The sequence below is a fragment of the Elephas maximus genome, chromosome 6 (assembly GCF_024166365.1).
Source record: "Elephas maximus indicus isolate mEleMax1 chromosome 6, mEleMax1 primary haplotype, whole genome shotgun sequence".
NCBI lineage: Eukaryota > Metazoa > Chordata > Mammalia > Proboscidea > Elephantidae > Elephas > Elephas maximus.
This window is the reverse complement of record NC_064824.1, coordinates 89666052-89685005: the sequence shown is the minus strand read 5'-3', so window position 1 is coordinate 89685005 and position 18954 is coordinate 89666052. Positions and strand designations below refer to the sequence as shown.

The window sequence follows — 18954 nt, the reverse complement described above, 5'->3', positions numbered from 1 at the left end:
GAAGATTTCAAAGAACCTAAGAAATACCTTACCTCATGTAAGGTAATATATACCTTATATGAACTTGAAAGTTCTCACTCAGTACGTTAATTAAAATGGTACCATAATAAAGTAGTTCATTCTCTTAGATTTCAGGCAAATCCTCAATACTGACAATATGTCAATGATTCTTAGAACCCTTGGTCTTGGCTTTGTAATTATAGACACATTCCCATCATCCCTGGGGTATGAGCAAAAAGGTATGAAGACTTTAGCTGAAGGCTTTGTATCTGGGTACTGGGTCCACGTGATTATTCCAAGAGTGTGAACTACAAAATGGTAACCAGTCTGCTATTCGAGAATAACTATTTGCATGTTTCTTGCCCTATGGCAGATGGAAGTCAAAGTTAACGGTAACTCTTATCAACCACAGTGCATGCCCTGGCAACTCTCATACTCTGATTGTTGGTACCCATTACCTCTCTAGCTTTTTCAAACACAACACCTGTAAGTCTAGACCTAGAATCACGCTAGGTAGGGGCTAGGGAACTAAGTGGAGGTTGGTAACAGGTTAGAGCTGTGTGACCAGGCCACGGTATACAGGCATTCTGGAGTATGCCAACAATACTTTAATTCTCCACTGCAGGACAATGACAGAAATTCTGAGCTCAGCCACTGAAACAGGGTGATGCTAGAGTTATCAGTAACGTCTCTAGTTAGGCACCCAGGGGTAGGTGATCCTGTGTGCAGCTGCAGAGAAGTTCTAGAACTGTGGTTCTCACATTTGGGTGTGTATCAGAATCACCTGGAGGACTCGTTAACATAGATTGCTGTACGTAGCTACAGGGAGGCTCTAGTAATGTTCTTAGTGGTTCTCAAACTTTAACGTCCATGAATCACCTAGAGATTTCCTTTAAAATGCCTATTCTCAAACTCTCCTGCTGGGGATTCTGATTCAGTGGGTAAAATCCAGGAATCTGCATGGTTTTGATTTTTAAAACCAGCATTCCTTGTGATTTTGACATAGATTGACTCTCGGTGACATTTTGGGAAACACTACAATTGGTTCCTGAATTGTGGCAGCTCTCTCATTTCTAGTGTGGTTAGGTTATCACTGCTCTTCTCATATGGTGAATGTGAAGGGCTTCCAAAAAGGAAATGGTTTAGGCTCCTCTGGGGGCAGGCAACCCGAGCCTCAGGATTGAGAACTAGGGTTTAGTTTTCTATTTATAAGTTGAAAATAGTTTCCCTCAGCAATTGCATTTTTTCAATTGTTGGCTTGCTACAGTGGAAAGGCAAGGGGGGCACCACGGTAGATCAAAGAGCTCTCCCTTCCATTGGTATTGGTCCAGGACACTCTCTCCAAGTGGCTGCCTTGGTCTAGGGAACTCTAAGGAGGCTAATCTCACCTTGGCACCTAAGGATGCTTTTGGGTGAGGTTCAGCAGACCTTTCCCACCAAGTAAAGTCAATAGGAGTCCTGGTGGTGCAAACAGTTAAGTGCTCGACTGGTAACTGAAAGGTTGGTGGTTCGAACCTACCCAGCGGCTCTACCGGAGAAAGATCTGTTGATCTGATCTCATAGAGATTACAGCCTAGAAAACCCTACGAGGCAGTTCTCCTCTGTCACATGGCGTCTCTATGAGTCAAAATTGCCTTGACAGCACTAGCAACAACAACAAAGTCAAAATCCACCTAGAATGAGTTGCACAATAAGCAAATTACTTAATACTCCAGTGATAATACTGTTTAAGGGATAAGTACATGCAAAATATTCTTATTTAAAACTACTTTGTAGATCTGTTTTAAATCCTTTCAGAACAGACCATGAAGTTTGTGGATTAAATGGTTTCTCTATTGGAAATTAACTTTTGAAAATACATTGCTGTTAACCATCTCAATAAACTGTCTGCACATAAGGTATTTGGGAAAATTTAACAAGTAGACCCATGGAATACCGGCCCTCTCCATCTTGGACTTCAACTTCCTTTCAGGAAACAACCCAGTGATCATCAGGAGGGAACTGGTTAAACACATCACAGTGTACCCATGCCATGGATGATTATGCTGCTGTTAAAAGAATGAAGAGCTCTTTATAATATTCTGCTAAAGGAAAGAACACTGTGTATACTATCATAGCTTTTATCAACTAAAAGGAAGAAGATAATAATCTATATTTTTATATGCTCTGGCAAGCATATGCATAAAGTAATAGAACAGCAGCTAAAACAACAGTTAACTTTATAGGGTGTGAACACTGGATGACTAGTGAGATGGAGAATTTTTATTGTATGCCTTTTTACTTGTCGGACAAAGTAAATTACTACATATTAAAAAACAGTTAAAAAAGAAAACTCTCAGTCCAAATTTCTACTTACCTATATCAGGAACCATGAACCTACTACTGTAGGCATATGTTGGCAAGGACTATAAGAAAGCAACTATACCTTCTACCTGTGCCAATAAACACAAAAGCTTCCAAGAACTTCTTTATGTGAACATTTTTAAGTATAAAAATCAAAAGAAATTCCCCAGAAAATACTTTCAATGAATGTTTCTAGTTTATAAAAGATAGATGAAATTCAATTATACAGAGAACATATAATGTTTGGACTGTAAAGCCTTTCCGAGTGACAATACATGATGTACAACATAAGAAAATAGCTTGAAATACAAAAATACGGTTATGATCCAGAAAATGCCAGCAAATTAGAACAAGTTTATTATTTAACATAATACCAATGTATATATATTATCTTCCCAAATAAGAAACAATTTGATCCCAAGGTTTAAGATGTAGTTTCCAAAATAATCCTTACTGGAAATTTGAAAAAGAAAAAGAAAAAAAGCCCTGCAAATTAACACGAACTTATTTTTTATCCTTGATTAAAATATGCACCCTGTACAAATCACCTCTCTCATACAAAAATGTATATTATAAATAAAACTTTCCAAAAAATATCTTGGATGTTATATTGCACATCGTACAGAACGCCTGCCACTACATCCTAGTTGTTGAAAATATCCACTTAAATCAGGGTGAAAACACTCTGCAGAAAGTAGCCTATCTAAGATCATATCTGATGTTAACCAGAAACAGGAAAACATCTTAGTAGACTGCTCCTGTCACTCTTTCTAAAACAAGAATGATTTTCTTTTCTACTATTAAAAGCAATTATGAGAGATCTCAATAAATTCAAAGTCTTGTTCAAATGTCAGTTTTCTTTCTTCAAACAGAAACCACAGTGGAGGCATTATACCCAGTCATAGATTTTGATTCCTTCCTAGGACGAGCCCTTCTTGAAGTATATATTGTTAAAGATCATACTACAGGGTTCCTAAGAATGCTGTCATTAACAATCACTGTTTTGGTCTCAACATTTTCAAGCCCTCTTGGCCCTAGTTAAATGAGCACAAATCAGCCAGAATGTAAGGGCCTTAAAAAAGAATAATAATAATAATAATAAAAAAGGTCCTAATAAGTTTTTATACCATTTAGCACAGTGCCTAACACAGAGTAGGCATTCAATAAATATTTGATGAATGAATGTTTAAGACCATTTTCTATACTTAGATGCATTAATGATTTATAAGTAATATGTCGGTTTACAGAACATAGGTCTAACATGATGACTTAAGAAAAGAACACATATGGCATGGCCCAGACATGGTTAGTTTCTACAATCCTGCCCCTGGACAAAATACATACTTTAAGGGTTAAAACTATTCCAATAATAGAAATTGATTAGTCAAATATTTTTATTTGCCAAGGGACTCTAACAGTATTAGCCTTTGGCAATTCCCAAACATACAATGAACCCCCAACAAAACAAAACTCATTGCACTATTACAAAGAAACAAGTCCATGACCGCAGAGAGCAGGTGCCAGTTAGGGGACAGCAACTTCAAGGAGCCGGTTGTTTTTTCGTTTGCACATTGGGACACTCCCATTTTTCTGGTTGCCCTGAATAAACTTCACACACACTTTGTCCTGTCTGAACTGTACCAGAAACCTAGGAGAAAAGAATAAAAGAAATTAAAGAATACACACAACTGATGACTACACTGACTGCCTTTTTTAAAAATGGATATTGATCTTTATAAGCATTACCCCTTTCCATTAGTGCTTCTGTGAGCAAAATTACATCATTATATACTACACTGCATTTTCCTTCCAACAGCCATCATTCAGCCCTAAGTAAATGGAAGTTCATTAATTCTTCATATTCCAATAAGGTAAGAAAAAACTAAGAATAATTATTGCCATGTTTCAAATAGGAAGACCAACATGTAGGAGTGTTATTGAATTACTGACGAATTCAGAAAATGAAATAATTTCAGAGTAAGCAGGGGTCTTGGGGTCTTAGAGACTCTCTAGACTATGGTTTCTCAAATGTCATTCACATATTTCCTACACAATTTTTGTCACATCCACACACTATGCTAGAAGTTACTTTTAATCTACATGAATGTATCTCAAAATAGCTATTATCTATGCAACAACATTGATAAAATCATCAGTTTGATGTGGCACTTCTATTTTTCTAATGAATACTAAATACATATATTTGTTTATCGTAATTATAAATATAATATGTAAATACTATGCATGTTATATGTATATATAAAACAGGAGCCCTGTTGGCACAGTGGTTAAGTGCTGCTCTGCTAATCGCAAGGCCAGCAATTTCACTCCTCAGAATGTGGCAGTCTCCTTCTGTAAAAATTTACAGCCTTGGCAACCCTACGGGAGAGTTCTACTCTGTTCTGTAGGGTCACTACGAGTTAGAATCAACTCGATAGCAATGGGTTTGGGTATATATATATATATATACACACACACACATATATACATACATACACATATGCATGCTATATACATGTATGTGTGTGTGTGTATATGTGTGTGTGTGTATATATATATATATATATATACGGAAACCCTAGTGGCACAGTGGCTAAGAGTTTGGCTGCTAACCCAAAGGTTGGCAGCTAGAATCTACCAGGCGCTCCTTGGAAACCCTATGGGGCAGTTCTACTCTGTCCTATAGGGTTGCTATGAGTCAGAATCAACTCGATGGCAGCTGGTTATATATATATAAAACATTTTTTAAAAATTCTATCACTACATTAGGAAACCCTGGTGGCACAGTGGTTAGGAGCTACAGCAACGAATCAAAAGGTAGGCAGTTCAAATCCACCAGGTGCTACTTAGAAACCCTATGAGACAGATCCTTAAAATGCAATCTGTCTATTCGCAGATTAAGGAGTTTGGGAGTTTCAGGACTAGGAATCACAGGCAGCTGAGAATGTGCTCTCAATGACACCAGTTCTCGTTTCTACGTGTGCAGGTTAAACCTGCACTAAGTTACTCAGACCTCGACTCTCCTTCCATAAACGGTCATCAAGTTTGTCCATAATAATTACAGAAATCGGGCTTGTTGGAATAACTACTCGTACTCCTGAAAAGGATACACTGAGGAAGGCTTTAATCACCAAACTACATGCTGTTTACAACACTAATTCTACACAGCAGCAATAAAGTGGAGTAAAGCCACTTAGGGTTGATAAACACAGGCATGGGCACTCCTACCCATGGGTTTGGGAAAATAAAAAATTTTAATTTAATTTTCTCTATGGCAATTTATAATCTCTGTTTAAGAGCTCCGGGGGCTATGAAACAGAGTGCACTAGAACCTAGTTCTGCAGGCTTCCTGTACTGCCTGGGGATGGACTCACGGGTGCTATGGAAGTTTCCATCATCTATTTCATTATTATGAGATTAACCATTAATTAGGAATTGGAGAAGGAAAGGTGTTACGGAATGGTTTAAAGTTTCCATTTTCTTTTTTTTCTTAAAAAGTGGCCACATTATAAAACTTCACCCTGATGATGAAGTTTACTGAAGGCTTATGGCATTCAGTATATCACAATTCTGAGTGACATGGCAGTGTCTCTGCAACCCGGAAGCGTAATTCCCCCTCCGTGTTCCCTGAACTATGTGCCTCTGAACACAAACTATGCGAGTCACTGTAGGAGGTCGGCGGTTGAGTATATTTAGGAAACACAACACATTCTATCCTCCTGAATGCCCTCAGGAAAGTCACAATGTGTGACAAGAGGTGGTGCAAATGGTTTATGCATCAGCTGCTAACCAAAAGGTTGGAGTTTCGAGTCCACCCAGTGGCACCTTGGAAGAAAGGCCTGGCAATCTACATCCAAAAAAATCAGCCATCAAAAGCACTTCAGGGCACAGTACAACACATGAAGACATCATGAGTCAGAAGCTGATTCAACAACAACTGGAAAAACAAGTCCTGTAGTACAGAATTTAGATTTCCACCAGAGAACAGGTATTTTTCACAGCACACTGTTATTAACAGCCTGCAAAAGCAGTGCTCCAAGAACACCAGTTTGTGAAATGCTTGAAAGCAGCAGGCCTTTGTGGTCTGATTTTGGTGTGCTCTTTTCTCTGTAAAGATGGCCTTATTAATGTACTAAGTGTTATGGATTGGATCAAGCCTCTCCAAAATATGTGTTGTAAATCCTAACCTCTATGCTTATAGTTATAATTCCATCTGGGAATGAGTTGTCTTTGTTATGTTAATGAGGCAGGATCAGTGTAGGGTGTATTTTGAGTCAATCTCTTTTGAGATATAAAAGAGATTCAACAAGTGAGCAGAGGAGAGATGGGGGAAGACACATGCCAAACCACATGAAGAATGCCTGGAGCAGAAGCTCAGAGGAGACAAGGACCTTCCTCCAGAACCAACAGAGAGAGAAAGCCTTCCCCTAGAGCTGGCACCCTGAATTCTGACTTCTAGCCTCCTCAACTGTGAGAAAATAAATTTGTTTGTTAAAGCCACCCACTTGTGGTATTTCGGTTATAACAGCACTGGATAACTAAGATACCAGGCCAACTATGAGGCTGCTTCATCCATATAGGGAAGAGCTGTCCGGAAGACACATATATTCTTCCAATAATGAGTAGGAATTAGCAGTCACAGCAGAACAGAAGCCCAGCATCTCATATTATAAAAAACTTCAACTAAAGGGAGTTTATAGCTCTAACAGACCCTAACAGGTTAAAACTTCAATTAACTGGAACCTAACCAGTCGTTTTTTTTTTTTTTTCCTAATATTCTCTATTTTATGAGAAAGGATGAAATGACAAAAATTATTTAATCCAAACAGCCATTTGCAACGTGGAGTATATACATAGAGCAGAATCTCCCACCCAACCTGTAATGACCCTCTTATTGTACAATAAGAATCTAAGACGCTGTGAATCCTAACACATCAAAGACGGTTTTGTTTACAAATGGGGCAGGAATAAGAATTTACTTTAGAAGGACTTTTAGGGAGAGTCAAAATAGGATAGGTTGGCAAATTTTTAAATAGAAAATAAAAATCATTTCCTGAGCAATTTGATTATAGGAATTTTTACTACACATGCACAAAAGTATACAAAACAAAATGAAACCCATTGCCATCAGAGTCAACGCTGACTCACAGTGACCCGTAAGGGCAGAGAACTGCCCTGTAGGGTTTCCAAGGCTGTAAATCCATATGAAAGCAGGCTGTCACATCTTTATTCCTCCGAACGCTGGTGGTTCCAACTGCCAACCTTTCAGTTAGCAGCTGAGTGCTTTAACTACTGTGCCACCAGGGCTCCTTAAGAAGTATACAAGCAGGTAGTAATCAACCTACTGAAAACTAATCAATTAATACTGTAACAGATTCATTCAATCTCACACTGATATGCAAATGTAGGATGTATACAAGTACAAACATGCCAATACAGCCTCTATAACCAAGACTCTAATATGAAGAAAAAAGAGTACATTTTTCAATTTTATACCACTCTTGATGCTAATAAACCCTTGTCAACAGAGTATGCTTATTTTATAACTCTACTTGCCTATATGTGGAAAAAAAATAGCAGTCATCTCAAACCTAACACATCCACAACAGAACTCTTGATTTCACTCCATGCCCTTCCGCTCCCAAACCCTCTTTTCTCAGTGTTACCTACTGCACTAAATGGCACCAGCATTTAGGCTCAAAACTGAACACCCGAACTGTTAATAAGTCCTCTTGGTTTCCTTCCCCAAATTACAAGTGGAATCCCACTACTTCTCACCACCTCCTACTCACAGCCCAGCCTAAACTGCATTGTCCTTACCCTAGATACCTCTGACAGTCTCCTAACTAGTTTCTCTGCTTCAATTCTTACCTCTCTATGCTTATTCTCCATACTGCAGCCACAGAGATCTTTGAAAAGCATAAAACAGATCATGCCACAGCTGTACTCAAAACCTAGAATGGCCTCCATTATTCTCAGTAAAATCTCAACTCCTTGCTGCAGCTACTCAACTCTACACAGCTAGCCCTTACGTCTCTCCAGGGTCTCCTCCTACCATCACCCTCTCACTCTGCCATAAAGCTAACTCCCATCCCAGGGCCTTTGCACCTCCTGTCCCCCTGCCCTGGAAGGTATCTCTCCCAGATTGTTGCATAGCTCATTCCCTTACTTGATTTGAGATTGTACCCTCGACTCAAATGTCACCTTATACTGTCATACTGTCACTCTCACCCTTAACTTGCTATTTTCCCCCATAGCACTTGTCACTGTGATGGCTAAGGTTATATGTTAACTTGGCTGGGCCATGATTCTTAGTGGTTTGGCAGTTAGGATGTAGTTTGGTAGCTAAGTAATGATGCAATTACATCCATAATGAGATCTGATGTAATATGATAACCTCCATGATGAGGTCCATTATGAGCAGCCATTCAGTTGAAAGAGTTTCCTTGGGGGTGTGGACTGTATCCAATATAGGTGGACTTTCTGGCAAAGTTTACTGGCTTTTGCTTGCTTGGGATCTTGCAGCTGGCTCCTGTTCATCTGCTCGCCGGTTCTTGGGACTTAAGCTAGCAGCTTACCAGCCAATCTGGGGATTCCTGAGCTTCCGCAGCCTGCAAGCCAGAGACCTGCTGTCTGACATTGGTTTTGCCAGCCCCTGTAGCTATGTGAGTCAAGAGAAGCTTGCAGCCTAACCCACAAACTTGGCACTTGGCAACCTCTACAACCATGTGAGCCATTTCCTTTACATAAATCTCTCTCTGAGTCGGAGTTGACTCGATGGCAGTGGGTTTGGTTTGGGTATATACATTTATACGCTTCACTAGTTTTGTTTCTCTAGAGAACCCAGGCTAAAACACTAACCAAAAGTACATCACCCATTGATTACTTTGTGTATATTTGTCTCTTCCACTAAAGTATTAGCTGTATGAATGCAAGGACTTGGTCAGTCTCATTCACTGCCCATCCATCACCTAGAACAATGCCTAGCACTTACTCAGTACTTAATAAATAGCTGTTACAGAAATGATTGAGATCAGACCGCTGAACTAAAGCAATACAGTGAAAAAGTGTACTTAAGCAATACATGAACTTACTCATCAGAAATTTCAATATTGAGCTTCTGTTTGGTTTGGCTGAGAGTTGTACGATAGAGCTTGGTGGCCATTTCAATCAGGTGGTCACTACTGAAGAGAAAATCTCCTTTACTAGCTGCTTCCGAGCCCTTAAAAGGCAAACCAAGAGTCAGTCTACCATGACCAAAGACAGCTTAGGAGGTAAATGCTTACAGGTTACCCTGTAAATATATACACAGTCTCTATAAAACATGGGAGACTAGAGCCCCTTTTCCCAAATTAAACAATAACAACAAAAGCAGTATTTCTTCCTACTTGCTCGGAGCATTTTAGCGAGGTTACCTAACCCCTTGCTGTTGGTCGGTGAACCAGATGCACCATCAGCAACACCTGGGAGCTGGTTAGAAAAGCGGAATCTCAGGCTCCACAGCAGGTCCAATGAACGTGAATCCACAACAAGATCCTTGGGTGATTTGCTCGAACATTCAAGTTTAATAAACACTGACCTAACCCTGTAACTCATTCTGAAATGGCTGTTTTAAAAAATTCCTCAGTGATATGGTTTTAAAAAAACAAAAAACAAACAAGAACAGCAGCACCACTTCCAGTGAAAATCCTAGGGCAGCAGCCTCACCCCTAGCTGCACAAAGCAATCACTTCAGTGAATTTTCAAAAAATCTGATGCCTGCGCCCCATTTGGAGAAATTCTGATTTAACTGGCCTAGGATATGACCTGGGCATCAGCATTTTTAAAAGTTTCCCAGGTTGTCTTAATGTGTAATCATGGTTAAGAATCACTGTCCTAGAATCTGATTTGGCCCCTTAAACTTAAGATCCACGCAGGGAAAACCAGCTGTGCTAAGCTTATGAAGTTTTTCTAAGCTTAGAATCAGCTAAGCCATGAGTTGGAATCAACTCAATGGCCACAGGCCTGGAAATACAATTAACATTTGCTACTATCCAGTGACTATTATATGACAGGCACTGTGCTAAGCATTTTATATACAGTACGTCAGTTAATCCTCATCTTTATGCTATGAAGTAGGTGCTGTTATTATTCCCATTTTAAAGATAAGGGAAATTAGATAGGCACACAAAAGTCAGCCAAGGTCACAAAGTTGTGAGACCAACTCCAGCCTTAATCACTCCATTTGAGTCAGGGGGTACTGGCTATAAGCTAAAAGTGCCGAACATTCAAAAGTCTTCAGGCAAAAATTATTAGGCAGCTATCTTACTGTAGTTGTATTCAATATTTAAAACACACACACACACACACACACACACACACACACAAATTAAAGATGAACAAGGAGACATTTGCTAAGTTGGTACACAGAAGAAACAACAGGAGGAATCACAATTTAGGACATTGTAATATTTCTATGTGTTAGTCTCAAAAATCATGACTATGGTCTGTTGTGGTGGGTGCAAACAAAAGCTACTCAGTTAAATAAAGAGCTCAGGTGAACAAGTGAATAAAAGCAATTAACCTTATTCAATTACTGAAAAATCAAGCCTGAGATTTGACATATGGGTGAAAATAGCCAAAATTTGCAAACCAGCGAGGAAGATATATAAACTGCAGGTAACAGGATTAGTCAGACATGGAAAAGTTTCAATCAGTAGACACTTTACCTCTTTTAGGTGGACGGCAAAGAAGCCATCGTTTTGTGAGCTCATTGACACCTTGGTCACATCTCCCAGAGGAACCTCTGACTTGATCTGCCCGGACTTTTGATCAGCAAGAAGGAGATTATTATTTGTTAAGAGGAAAATCCGGGATGTACTCTAAAACAAAACGAAAAAGGTGTAAAACTAACTATCAAAAATACCCAAAACTGTCCTTCAACTTAAAGCATTAGTTATGCACAGAAATGTACACTTTATTCCAATCATTCAGCATGCATAACTATGTTAACTGAGTACACACTAAAGAACACAGACAACACATTTTAATTTACAAGAATTTCAGAGAACAAGTAAAACTCTGCTTGAGCTTAAAAATAAGGGGAAGTAGCTCCATTGACAATTAACTTTGCAGGGAATATGAAATGCAAATTTTAACTTTCAGAAAACTAAGGAAGACTTTTCCAACTGATAAAAGACTTGTTTTTTTTTTCTTAAACATTTTATTGTGCTTTAGGTGAATGCTTACACAGAAAATTAGTTTTTCATTCAATAATTCACACACAAATTATTCTGCGACATTGGCTGCAATTCCTCAAAGTGTTAGCACTCTCCCCATCTCCACCCTGGCTTCCCCATTTCCATCCATCTCGTTTGCCTGCCTCTTCCTGCCTTCTTTGGTGATAAATACTTTGCTTTTGGGTGATAAATACTTCTTATCAGTCTTCAGAATTAGCATTTTACCTTCCCATTAGCACGGTTAATTTTATTCACAACTTCAGCAATGATGATCTTTTCCTCAATGGCATCTTTGAGTTTCTTATACTTAGGGTTCTTGTTGATTTCCAGGTAAGCTCCTTGGAATGGTTGCCCAACACTAAAGGGAAAAAAAATCCCATACATTAGAAATGATTTCAAAGGGAGATACTGCTGGGAAAAGGTAATGGGTCAACTGCACACAAATTTATCTTACATAGTTCATACATTACACTTGCACCAGTCCCAAATGTAAGTTAGAAAGTGAATATTAAAAAAATTATCTTAAGTATTTTTTTTGATGTGATCATGACATTATTTAGAACTTGTATAAAAACCTTATCACATGGGATAATCAGGAAAGAAAATCACAAGATCCACAGCTAAGACTCAAGTACATAGTATCATGTATAGGAAATGGTACCTTCTCCAATCTGTTGGAGTCACTGGGTGGTGCAAAGGGTTAACGTGCTCAGCTGCTAACTGAAAGGGTGGAAGACTGAGTCTGCCAAGAGATGCCTCAGAAGAAAGGCCTGCCAATCCACTCCTGAAAAATCAGCCACTGAAAACCCGAAGAAGCATGGTTCTACTCTGACACACACAGGGTTGCCATGAGTCAGAATTGATCTGATGGCAACTGGCTTGGTTTTTCAAACTCGTTAACACGAGGGTAACAGCTGCCCGTGAACGATTTATTAATACCTTTAAACAATGTGTGGCAATGCAAGAATGAACACAAATAATTACCATCACCTGTTCCAATGAAACATTTCATTTTCTTGCAGACAGCAAGGAAATCCACAGATATTCCGGGCAAGACTGGATCCAGAGCACCCGCTTTAGAAGAAAACTACAGAGCACTTAGTATTACCTGGTAACTAAGGCTCTAAATAGGCAATGCATGAAAGAAGAATCAAGCTATTCTCCTAGGATATGCCCCCAAATGGACAGAAGTGGCGGAGGCAAACATTCAGAATCACAGCAGTTTTCTTTCAAACAATCTAATTCTTGCAAAAGGCATAATCTTGCACTATCACTAAGTTGTCAATTTCCTGAAGACTTGTGAGGTGACCATCTAAAAAGGAGCTTCTTCAAAGACACCAAAAAAAAAAAACAAAAAACAACTGCTGCTTGAAAGGCACTAAAAGCTTCACTTTGAGCTACAAAGTCCTGGTGATTTGCAGATAGAACTTTCAATGCCTGGGCTGTGGGTGGAGGATCTGGGTAGAAAAATTCACGTAGGTGGTCAGTGTTTTCACAGCTCCCATGAAATAAAAGGCCGACTCCCGTAAGAGCTGCTGCTGCGTCACCGAGTGGTGGGAAGGAAGCTTATTCCGCCTCTCTCGCTGCTGTAGGGCAAACCTGCTACCACCCCCATAAACTGATAAAACTACCCAAAAAAGACTTGGCTTGACGTTAACTTTTTTTTTTTGCTCATTTTTAAATATGTTTTTAATAATAAAAAGTGCTAAAGGCCTTTTAATTTGTTTCCTCAAAAATGTCTTTTTCTCCCTCCTGTGTCTGAAGAGTCATCTACATGGTATGTTTGCTAAGAAGGTCACTCTCTAATTTAAAAATGTATAAAGAAAAAGGTGAATAAAATTAGTTGCTGAAGAGAGCATATAGATAATTTCCCTGTTTAAATATGCTTTATATATAGCCGTTTTGGACACTTTGGATTCAGGCACTATGCCTGGCTGAGGGGCCATGTGCCACCTCAAGCAGACAAACCTAACTAAGGAAGCTGTGTAATTCAAAATATTTAAACCAGTGGAGCCCGGTAACTTATTCACGTAATCCGTTAAACAGAAGAGCTTTCAAAGGTGTATAAGGGTACAGAAAATGTACACACAACATAGGTAATATACGTGAGTACACTTAGCATATAATAACATTTTTATTTCTAGGCTATTCTTTGAGAGATGCTAAAAGTTGCTATACATTTGTTTTGAAATTGTACAATCTTTTTTATAAACACCAGATGAAAAAGGAATAGGAATTCTGGAGAAAATGACGAACTTAGGAGATATAAGAAAATTCAGATAAGCAGTCTTTACCAAGGACTTCACTTGGTAAACCTGGAATTCCTGTTCTTCTTTTTCTGAGTATGTGGTATTTACAATAAAGGAACTGAACTTGTTGCACAGGCCACTGAAGTCAACCCCGATGAGTTAGCAAACCAAAGGGCACCATGGGTGAGTACTTAAGCAATGCTCAAAAAGTAATAAATGGGCTCACTCTTTTCATACATCTTACAAATGAGATTCTGACCAAGCTCGGTAGGGCTGTGGAAACCATTGTTTAAATATGTCTATGTGCATATTCATATCCAACTGACTATAAAATCATTCACAAAATTAAAAGTCACTCATATAGTACTGATATCAAACTCTACTAAAAAATATCTGTAAGTATATTTGAGGAACTTTTTAACGCTTACGGATAAAGCAAAGCTGTAATACCTGGATGGGTATAAAGCCTTCTTGTCTTTGAAGAGTTCACTGGCTTCTAGTTTCTCTTCATAAACAAGTTTCTGCTGATCTGTGAATTGGTCCCTGTATTTCTTACACTGTAAAATATGACAAGAAAAAAGCAAACATCACCCTCCTAAATGAATCATCGCCCACTGTTAGGTATGCCAATTTAATAGCAACAAGAATAGGAGTGAATATGTACGAAATATTCATTTAAAAGGCTGAAACAGGAATCGTGAAACATTTTTCCTTTGTGGGTTTTAAAAAACTGGTCTTGGAAAATGTCACAGAAGCTATTACTTGTATTGCAGAACTTAGCCTGCTTCTCCAAAACACACAAGGGCCTAGCTGGCATGGGCCCTGCTAAGACTACTGTTTCCTCCCGCCCATGATGGCAGTTTGTGGAGATCCTCTAGTCTTGTGGCTATCACACTTTTTTACAGTGATTCACAGTAAGAAGCACATTGTTAATCACAACCCAGTACACATATTCACACATGCACATATTGACAACTGACACAAAAGCTTTATTAAACAATATTTGCCCTTTCTAGGTACGATACACTCTGCTGTTTTCTATTGTATTCATTAAAAAAATGCTGGACGTCATCTATTAAATTGATTTCATTACTCACAAATGGGTTAGGACCTGTGCAATGAAAAACACTGATCCAAGCCCCCTCTAGTCCCCAAACCCATCATCATTTTACAATGTCGAAAGGAGGCCTCAGAAATGCCCCCTTCACCCCGATTCTGAGACCATGCTGAAAGGAGGTACGGAGTGGGAGGAAGGGCAGGGCCAGGACTTTTAGATGAGATCTCTAAGAAATTCAGTTACAGGTACGGTTAGGAACCACTGAAATAACTGTAGAAAGAAATGTTAGTGATGCTGCCCACCTTTTCCATGGGAAGACTCCCTTCAGGAATAAACAGCCCTCTTATGCCCCACCCTCAATTCCAGTGAGGAAAGGGTGGGATTCAGGGGGCACGGGAGAGCAGAAGCAGAGCAGACCCCTGACACTAGCAGCTCCCTGTGGTTACCTCTGAAATGAGTTTCTATGTCAGACGCAAAAGGGGAGGTGACCAACTGAGAGACTGGTGAACCTCGCCAAGCTGACTCACTAAGTTAGGGGACAGAACTCAGAATCTAGTTCCCTATCTTATGCTGGTACCATTCATTACCCCAATTAGCGACAGTGTTACCCTCTATATTTGTGATTCTGATGCATAAGGAACACGCGTATACTGCTGGGCAGGGAAGAGCTTTCTGGAAGATGTTTCCATTGATCGCTCATTTCCTAAACGCAAGCCCTTCAATTTAATCATTTTATTACATCTGGCACTTGTATATATTTAGCATTACATATATCAACTGAACTAAGTGATTGCAATAAAGTCAATATCTACACAAGTACCCCATGTGCCCCATGCTGGGCAATACCTAAATCATACGCTATGCTCTCATATAAAATTACGTAAGCCAAAATACAAGGTACTGTAAGACAGATTTTCAGCTTCCCTTTAGTTTAGGTGGAGGACATTTTAATGTCTTTGGAGACTTCAAAGTCTTTTTTTACAGTCTATCAAAGTGTATGTTCATATGTACGCCTGTGTGTCCAATAAATCTTATGAAGTAAACTCATACAATTTACAGGGTTTAACTATATTGTCTGAAGATGCTCAAATTTTGTAATTTCTATCTCCTGTAGAATTTCTCAGGTAAAGGGAACAGAGAAACAAGAAACTAAACTACTTAAAACCAACTGGAACCTGAAGGGGGAAGTCAATCCAATTGTGCACTCCCCTTTCCACCCACTACAAGAGTAGAGCACCACGGGGAATGCCTCGACTGCTAAAGGGTTTCTTACAGAAAACCAAGTACAGTGCGTGGCTCAAAAATACCAAAGTCCTTGAGTAATTCTCTTTGAGGTCAGAGAAAGAATGTGTTAAAAATGTCCTTTTACCTAACATTACTCAAACGCTCATAATATGATAGTAAGTCTCTGAAAAATTACAGCAAGACATTTTTTACCCTCCACAAGTGGAAAATCCTTTTGAGCTCCTTGTGAGTAGAATCCAAGAACAGGTAAGGTCTTGATGGCCAGTTCTTGTCTATTGGAGATAAGGAAGGCATCTTATTTTTCATTTCCAAGAAGTATTTTTGCACCTGGGTTGAGTTTGAAAGAAAATACTAGATTAGTAAAATACAGCAGAAAATATATTATTTACATATACCACGATCAACAAACAAACCAGTTTTTAGTGGGATTTGGCATGTTTTAGTCCATAAAACTTCCTAACTCCTCTGGGAAGTTTCTCTTCAACTTTCCATATCAACTCCAATGGTTGAGCAAAGAATAACAGTGATACTAATACTCATACTAACACCAGCTAACACTACTGAGCTGCACTGTCCAAGTAAGGAGCCCCTAGTCACACGTGGCTATTTAAATTTAACTAATTAAAATTAAAATTAAATAAAGTTATCTAAAGTTCCTCAGTCACATTAGTCACATTTCAAGGCTTAATAGCCACATGTGGCCGGTGGCTACTGCACTGCAGCGCACGGATATAAAACATTTTCATCATCACAGAAAGTTCTGTTGGGTATCGCTGCTCTAGAATATTATGTGCCAGGTACTGCTCTCGGAACTTTATACCATAATTCCCTTTTAATCCTCACAACTCTGTGACGTTTGTGCTATTATTATCCCCATTTTACAGATGATGAAATGAGGCTCACAGAAGCTAGGCAACTTGTTCGAGGTCATGAATCTAATAAGTGGTAAGCAGGCTCCAGAACGTGAACAACTTGCCACTACATACTCCTCTGAGAGAATTGCACGGTCTCCCTCGTTCGCCCTTCCACCCACTAACTTGTTTGCCAGTCTTGCCCTGCTGCAGCTCACGGGCAGTTTAGCAGGGCAAGACCTAGGCTTTCTTGGGTTTACTTTCTTCAGAACATGTTCTGTCAGTAAGATGAATGTTTTATTACACATATGTGGACTACAATTAACTCTTTCTGATACAATACTACCTGAACTCTTGAGAAGATGATAAAAAAGGTTACTATCCAGTTCATATGTGATTTAATCTTTCTCAAAGAAGAAGTCACACTGTATTGAGTTGGTGCTAATAATGCTAACTAATTAGCCATATATATCAAGCGTAAACAGTAACTTACAATTCTCTGCAGTGTAAACTCATAAATTTTCTTTCCAGCATTGGCTCTGAAGAATTTTCTGTACTCCCTACGTACCTTAAAAAGGAATCAGATGACAGTGGTTAACATGTGGCTGATACCCCTCAATTAAGGATGAAACTATGTAAAACAAGTAAATTTATAGTGTCCTTTCTGATGCAGCAGAATAGGTGAAACGTACTCAGACAGTGGATTTTAAATCAGAGAAAAAGGAATGAAGATGCATAAAGTGGTAATACCAGAATGTTCTGATGTTTTAAATCCTCCTCCTAAATTTTAAAGAGCCTGATTACTTGACAATAAACATTTTACAGGCATAGCTGCCAACACTTCACAAATTATATATTTCAGAAAAACCACATAAGGTAATTTCTGCTTCAAATTCTTTTTAAAAGGCAAAAAATATCTGAAAAACTTTATCGCATTTTCCAAAAGCCTTGCATATGAAGATAGGACTTGAGTCCTGTACAATGAGAACTGAATGTGGCTAAAAATAAGAATTTAAAAAGAAGCTTTTAAACTACCATTATCTTGCATTTAATTGCACTATTTTTCTCTCAACTTTCCTGCTACCAAACTTTATAATATGATGTTGTAAGTGCTCTGAGAGCATGCAGTATAGTTTTAGTTTACGTATTTCTTCCTTGCTTCACTGTCGTATTTATTTCATATGCTAATGCCTAACAAATAACAGGAACTAAATGAGGTGTTTGCTGGATAAATGAATAAATGAGTGACAGTTAAATTTTGAAATTGAGGGGAAAATATTTAAAACATTTATTACCACCCAGATATAAAGGGGACAATCAGCATTTAGCAAAACACTAGCCTGTTTGGGTAGTTCAAACATCTTGTACCTTTCTCTTTTGTCTTCAGTTTTTTGGGTTTAACTGCACGTGTTCAACATATTTCTGCATTAGGGGCTGTAAACTAGCAACTGGCAAACCAAAATCAATTTGTAAATAAATGTTTTATATGTGTATTTTTTTAAATTAAGAACTTCACATAAGAATCCAAATTGCAAATTTCTCTTACATTTTTCTGTGATCTACCAAGAGTGGGCCCCATTCTCACATGACAAGGACTAGATGGGCCAGAGTAGGTATAGTTGCCTTTAGAAAGGACATGCATGCTCCAAACTGTCTGAGGCCTCACTGCTCTTAATCCTCCTTCTATCTGCTGCTCCCCTCATTTATAGGACCTGCCTGGACTTTCTGGGCAGCTGACCCCAGACCCACTCTCTACACCTGAGGATTACTGTAGTTGTTAGGTGTTAGTTGCTCTGACTCACAGCCACCTTACAGAGAATGAACATTGCCAGCTCCTGCGCCATCATGACCCTTGAGATATTTAAGTTCATTGTTTTGGCTCCTGTGTCAACCCATCTCACCAACGGTTTCCCTCACTTTCATTGACTCTGCACTTTACCAACCATATTATCCTTTTGATATCCTTTTCTAGCTATTGGTCTTTCCTGACG

At 38.8% G+C, this 18954-nt stretch overlaps 1 protein-coding gene across 5 annotated transcripts in view; it reads right to left on the bottom strand.

The window, feature by feature from the left end:
* Window positions 1–2580: 2580 nt before the first annotated feature.
* Window positions 2581–18954, bottom strand: part of MYO1B (myosin IB) — a 201328-nt gene continuing 184954 nt past the window's right edge. For 2 of the 5 annotated variants that reach the window (XM_049887720.1, XM_049887719.1), the window contains exons 25-31: window positions 17457–17531; window positions 16305–16439; window positions 14261–14367; window positions 11787–11919; window positions 11052–11204; window positions 9438–9565; window positions 2581–3991 (exon numbers count right to left, since the gene is read on the bottom strand). In XM_049887720.1, the coding sequence (XP_049743677.1) occupies window positions 3868–3991; window positions 9438–9565; window positions 11052–11204; window positions 11787–11919; window positions 14261–14367; window positions 16305–16439; window positions 17457–17531 (855 nt within the window). In that variant the 3' untranslated portion in view covers window positions 2581–3867. The remainder of the gene's footprint in view (window positions 3992–9437; window positions 9566–11051; window positions 11205–11786; window positions 11920–14260; window positions 14368–16304; window positions 16440–17456; window positions 17532–18954) is intronic. The other 3 variants (XM_049887718.1, XM_049887721.1, XM_049887722.1) reach the window with 3 other exon arrangements.